The sequence below is a fragment of the Schistocerca piceifrons genome, chromosome 7 (genome assembly GCF_021461385.2).
Source record: "Schistocerca piceifrons isolate TAMUIC-IGC-003096 chromosome 7, iqSchPice1.1, whole genome shotgun sequence".
NCBI classification, from domain to species: Eukaryota; Metazoa; Arthropoda; class Insecta; order Orthoptera; family Acrididae; genus Schistocerca; species Schistocerca piceifrons.
The window spans coordinates 273,245,507-273,252,386 of NC_060144.1; the positions used below are offsets into that span (position 1 = coordinate 273,245,507).

A 6,880-nucleotide genomic window follows, 5' to 3' on the forward strand; every position below is an offset into this window, starting at 1 on the left:
TCCCGAGGAGATCACGAATGTAAAATTAGAGAGATTCGAGCACGCATGAAGGCTTTCCGGCAGTCGTTCTTCCTACGAACCATATGCGACTGGAACAGGAAAGGGAGGTAATGACAGTGGCACTTAAGGTGCCCTCTGCCACACACCGTTGGGTGGCTTGCGGAGTATAAATGTAGATTTAAATGTAGAGGTGGAGCTTAATGTCTGTGAAGGTGGCACATTGGGTTGAGGAGGACCAGCTGAAGTGGATGGGAGAGAAGGTGTTGGGGTTGTGGAGCAATGAGGATAGGATGTCTATGCACTGAATCCATATCATAAAGATCTCAGCAATGGAACTGAACCAGGCAGGGGGTCTGGGGTTTGGGAGGCTAGGAAGGTTTTGTATACTTTCAAATCAAATGAGGAGTATCTGTCAGGATATAGTTAGTGAGGTGTGTGGGGAATGAGTTAATGGGTTTGGAATCCAATGAATGTCAGGAAAGATAGTTTTCAACAGTGGCATAGCTGTGGTTGAGAGATGTTGGTGTATAAGAATGTGGTGTCAACAGTGATGAAAAGGGGTCCAGGAGGTAAATGGGTGGGGATGATGGAAAGTTGGTAAAGGATGGCTTTGATGTGAGAGGCTACATTTCAGGCAATAGATTGGAGGCATTGGTCAACAGGAGCTGAAATTCTTTCAGTAGGACCACAACAAACAACAGCAATGGGTCATCCAGGATTGGTGGCTTTGTGGATTTTGGGAAACATTTAGAAGGTGGATGTACAGGATATTGTTGGGATAGAGTGGAGATGGACTCAAGGGAGAGGTTCTGGGATGGGTCTAAGGATTTCAGTAGGGTTGGGAAGTTATTTGGACCTCTGGTATGGCATCACTATGGCAATACTTCTAGAAGGAGTTAGACAACTGGGGAAGAATGGGGAGGCCAAGTCGGCTTAGCCAGCACTTTAGGAACAGAGTGTGATACTGGGTTTTAGCTAAGGAATGGAATACTTTCCTTTACTCCTAAATTATTTACATTCTTCCATAGCTTTCCTGCATATTTATGGCATATTCTGTGTTGTGCATAGAGCTCCAGTTACAGTTGTGATGATAACTGCAGGTGTCAGTCAACAGCACAAAAAGATATCATTTCCATAGACGTATGCTGCATTGGTAATAAACTGTTGCTGAAAGATTTGTAACCAACAGTGCGGATAATGATGTCTCACAATAATTTGTAGTGCAGTCTGTGTGCTATTACAAGACTATATGCTTTATACCTACCCAATTGTCCGTCCCCGGTAGTTGAGTGGTCAGCGTGACAGAATGTCAATCCTAAGGGCCTGGGTTCGATTCCAAACTGGTCTTAGATTTTCTCCACTCAGGGACTGGGTGTTGTGTTGTCCTAATCATCATCATTTCATCCCCATCAACACGCAAGTTGCTGAAGTGGCATCAAGACTTGCACGCGGCGAATGGTCTACCCGACGGGAGGCCCTAGTCACACAACATTTACATTTACCTACCCAATTTATTTAGGTACTTTCAATTTTGATGCATATTTTTAACGCTATACCAGACTTCCTAACAATTCACATTAACATATATGCAAATCATATGAGATCCTTTATGTCTGGAATAGATACCTATAATATGTCATTCCTATAATTGTAGAGTGTTGTGCTGTAATTTGAAATAGCCAGAAAAGTAACTCATTTCTTTTTTTTTTTCAGAACTGGAGAGTATTTGTGACAATTCAATAAATCCTCCTTGGCTGCTGTATCTCTGTATAGCATTTGGAATAATGTTTCTAATAATGTTGATTATCAATGTCTTCCTTTGCTCTGCCATGACCTGCAGCTGTGCTCGAACTGAAGTTATTGAGAAAGAACCAAGTATCATAGAAGAGTACGATCCATACCGCAGTTGGCATGGATCACAGTATGGATCGAGGTAAGTCTGTAATGATGACTGAGATGGGGATTGGGGAAGGTACGTAAGTGCCTACTTAAAGCCTTGTCTGAGCTACACTCTTGGAAAATTCAACAGTAATATCACTGAAAGAAACTGCTCACATTTTTGTAGATATTTAACATGGCCCAGGTTATAGCATTGGACTCTCATTCAAACAGAGTGAGGATCACATATGTGTCTGGACACTGGGATTTATGTTTTTTTGTGATTTACTTAACAGTTTAATGCAATGCAGGGATGACAGGTAATTCCATTGAATGAGGAATTGCTAATTTATTTCCCCATTCTTGCATACTCTGAGTTTGTGCCTGTCCCTAATATCCGCATATCACTGACATGATGTTAAACCCTAACCTTTCTTCTTTTACATCACTAAATGTATAAATAGACCATGTAATTATAGATAAACAGCACACATCAAATCTTATAGAAGTTAGTAGCAGTAGTGAGATAGACAGACACAGAACATTACTTAGTGTGGATGAGATGTAGACAGAACATGGACACAGCAAGAAACAAAGAGTAGCACAAAAGTGAAACACAATATAGAAAGTCTCCAAATTAAAGAAATGTGAGAAGGCATTAGATGATTCTCAAGAATTGAAAGAACACAGGAAAGGAAGGAGATGTGGAGACTAAATGGGAGATACTGAAAACAGCTACCAGTGTAGCTGCAGATTGGTTATTGCAGAGAGAAGAATACAAAAGAGCAAGTTTGACAAGGAGTGCTCACTGGCAATCCAAGAGAGAAACGAAGCACACAAAGAATGCTGCAAAAGAAAGCAAGACTTGTAGTGGAAGACAACATAGAGAAGAAAAGAGTGGATCATGTAGGGTGAAGAAAAGGCAGCATGGAAGGAGGAAGATGGATGGAGCAATTGGATGAAATGAAGGACAGTCATGAGATACAACAGTTCTAGGACAGATCTAAAGAATTGAAGAGAGGACAACAACCAAGAGCAGAGTTCAATAAGGATAAAGATGGAAACCTAATTGGAGATCAAAATAAAGCTTTGAAGAGGTGGCAAGAGTATTTTATTGAGTTACTTGATGGAAATTAGGAAAGTAGAAGAAAGTAAATATTGAATGAAGAAGTCTCAGTCCGGCACACCGTTTTAATCTGCCAGGACATTTCATATCAGTGCACACTCCACTGCAGAGTGAAAATCTCATTCTGGAAGTGCTAGAGAAATTTTATGAAGATGACAACAAACTGCATGAGCTGAATATTGATTTTAAACAAGCATACATTAGTCTAGACAGGAAAAATATTCTCCAGATTATGAAAGAGCTTAGAATCATGCTAAAATTAATGAGGCTGATCGAAATTACAATGAAAACAACAGTCTGCTGAGAGCTGTCATGAGAGTTCCCTGTAAAGAGGGGACTGTGACTATGACTACTCTTGAGTTGAACACTGGGGAATGTAATTCAGCAAATGACAACAATCTTAGGGAGAAAAGTTTTAGCTGGCAGGTCCAGGTGGTCACATAAGCTGATGATGTAGCATTAACTGCAAGGAATGTCAGAGCTTTGAAGACTAGTTATGCTGCACTAGAATGTGTGGTGTAGAAGTTAGGACTTGAAGTGAATATAAGCAAAACAAAGAACATGATGATGGGAGATCCTAGTAAGGATAGAGGAGACATTTCAATAAAAAGAAATGGGAAATAATATCAAAGGATGCAAAAGTTTAAATGCCTAGGTTTGATAATGACAGAAGATAACAGGACAGCAATAAAAATTCAGGAAAGGCTAGCAAGCAGAAACAGTTACCAATATTCTTTGCAGAATACAATGAGGTCCAGGAATGTTAGTAGGAATACAGAAATCAAAATATATTTGACTATGTTAATATCTTAGAAGATGTATGGATTGAAAGGCTGTGTGATGTATACAAATGAAGGAGGTTGGTTCTTGAGATGGTAAAGGGTGATTTTGAGAAAGATATGTGGGGCAGTGAGAAAGCAAGAAAGGTGGAGAATAAGGACAGATACAGAACTACAAACACTTTTTGGACAGATGAATACCACATTGAAAAATCAAGCAAGGAATAATGAAATAAGCTGGTCATGAACAGAAAATGCCAGAAACTCAAAGTTCTGAAAAAAGTGTTTATAGGGAAACCTGAAGGGAGAAGGAGAAGAGAAAGACCAAGGGAAAGGTGACGTGCAGATGTAAAAGAGGACCTCAAAGCAATGGAGACAGATGACAAAAGAGGCCAATGTTCTACAAGGACTGGAGTGCTGATGAGTGAGTACATGTACAAGGCTTAGAGTAACATCTAGTTGATGAAGATCTCAGTCATATTTTTAGAACACCAAGGATAAATGAATGAGAGTTCAGCTATGCTACAGCCTTCAAATTGATCAGTGATATGAACATCTGGTATCAATACATTTCCTTTCTTTTGCACACAAATCTAAAGAGAAACAAATTCAGCTTAAAAACACCTTTGTGTAGGTACACTTAGTCTGAAATGAATGTTATAGTTATTAAATGGATGATTATCTTTTTTAAAATTTGTTCTTCACATTTGTGTTGCTATATTAGATTGATGTCACTTCTTTTCTTTTTTCAAAGTTAATATCCTATGTGTTATGTCAAAGAATTAGCTCTGTTAGGTGGTGATTGGAAAAGGAATCCACCATGGCCATGATGAAAGGCCACTACTACACAAAATGCTAAGTAGTTAGGATGTATGTGAGAGAGATGACTTTTGCCTTTTAGTCACTATCTATTTTCCAGTTCTGTACATAAAAATTCGCATGTACATAAGCTTATAGAGTAACATACTGTAGAGCTGAACATATTAAAAAGAACTTTTAACTTTTGCAGGTACTCTCTCAATGGTGGCAAACAAGGGTACACCTCAGGAGGCTCAACCATGAATTCAACTAGATCAATGTCAACAAACAGTGACCACTATGCAATTGTGCACTCCCGGCCAGGTTCACGGTTCTCTCAGAAGGCTGCAACTCTGTCACACCCACAACACCGTGGCCCTCCCTCCCATATGGATTCACACTATTCAGGAAAGATGTAATTCCCTGACCGACTCTTTTGTGGAAATTATTTGAGTGAAACATTACAGATTACAAGGAGTCATAGAAGTTGAGCCCTTGAGGAGCACTGAATTAGAGCATGTGATGTTACATTAGTCTTTCTTCACCAAATGTTGAAACATTTGAGTATCACCACAGTCATAAGAACTTGCATTTAGTAACATCCAGTGCTGCGTATATGCTATGAACATTGATTCACATGGATTTTGAGTATGGCTGGAGTACTAAAAACTTCTGCATTTACAGTTCTTCCCCTTTACAAATCCTTTGACATTCAAAGGCTTAAAACAAAAGAACTGTTATATGCAAAAGTGAAATGTGTTTGACTTTTCCCACCCATGTTACTATACATTTGGAAATAAATGCAGAGACCATTTATTTCTAAACAATAAGTAATATATGGAGTGTTGAAAAGAAGCACTAAAGTGATAACAGTGCAAACAGGAGTACACTGTTGATCACTAAAAACCTAATTAACAATTGATAAGCATCTTAGGTCTCTAACAGAATGAATTAATGTTAGACATATAAGGATATACCATTTACTGTTCCCCATTGTAACTATATACTGAAGAGGATGTAAATATTTTATATTTTTATGTGATAAATCTCCTAGGAGCACAGAGATGTATTGATATTTTAATACCGTTACAGTGTGAAAACACACAAAAAATATTGTATACCTAACTTCTCTCGCAGTAAAACTTTTTCATTACTTTTCTAAATTATGTACTGCTTTGGGAATACAGACGTCACGAAATATGAATGACAAAAAAAAGTCTGTGATTGCTTCAAAAAACTGTGGACATTTGTGATAAATCATAATTTACCAGAAAAGAATTCTGTATTTCTTTGCTATCTACTTTTGATAGTGTGAAACTGTTGAGAAATATATTTGTAGTTTTTAAAATGTCCTAACATTGTTTCTTTTCACCATTTAACACTTAAAGTTTAAGAACATGGAGTTAACAAATAAATTGTTCAATCTGTCAGCTTAAATCACAAAGTTTTGTAGATGGAAGATGCAGACTTTTAGCTATGAACTTAAAGAAACAGATTTTGTATTTCACATTCAAGTTTTAAACACAATGTCACAGACATACCCATAGCAGAAATTGTACATAAGAACATTGAAAATTTGAAAATAAAGTTATCTTTAAAAATTAACACTTGAACCATTAATATGAACACATGGAAATGTCCGTTCAGGATTTTGCTGTACTGGCTTTTCAAAAAAATTTTCATCCCATAACTAAATCTATAAGGATGTATGTGAAGTATTGCCCTTCCCCTCATGTTCACACTTTCTGACTCCCACACCAATTCCCAGTTCAGCCCTTAACCTATCTCTGGGATGTGTGGAATGGTGGTTCATATCTTCATTGGTGCTGAATTGCATTTCCTTCAATATGGGTTTAAATTTAAGAAGCAAAAAGAAGTCAAAATGCTCCAAGATATCAGAGATTTGGGTAGAAAGGAAGCAGAAGAGTAACTGAGTGGGGTTCATGAAAGTTTGATTTGCAATGAAATATGTCAGACCTGCTCACATAATATTGCATATGATATAAAGTGGCACTGTTACACAACAGCATACACACACAACATGATCATTACCCTTGCACAAAAATACAAAACCCCAATATTTATAAGCAAAGGGCAATGAAGAGTTACGAATCAATGAGGGTGGTCTTCAGATACAAATTGAATATCTTTACATACAATGAAAACAGTGGCTCCCTAAAATGAATTTTAGTGTCAGTCATTGTAACATGAGAGTGTCTACTCAGTATTTATATTCACCATTTTGCAAAATTTGTAAAAAATATATTCTCAACTTTCAGCAGTTAAAATTTCAGAGTTA

General features: G+C 37.6%; 1 protein-coding gene across 1 annotated transcript in view; it reads left to right on the forward strand.

Moving 5' to 3' along the window:
- Positions 1 to 6,186, forward strand: part of LOC124805201 — a 503,287-nt gene extending 497,101 nt beyond the window's left edge. Inside the window, exons 8-9 of the mRNA XM_047265697.1 lie at positions 1,714 to 1,933; positions 4,793 to 6,186. Coding sequence (XP_047121653.1) covers positions 1,714 to 1,933; positions 4,793 to 5,000 — 428 coding nt within the window. The 3' untranslated portion in view covers positions 5,001 to 6,186. The remainder of the gene's footprint in view (positions 1 to 1,713; positions 1,934 to 4,792) is intronic.
- The last annotated feature ends 694 nt before the right edge of the window (positions 6,187 to 6,880 follow it).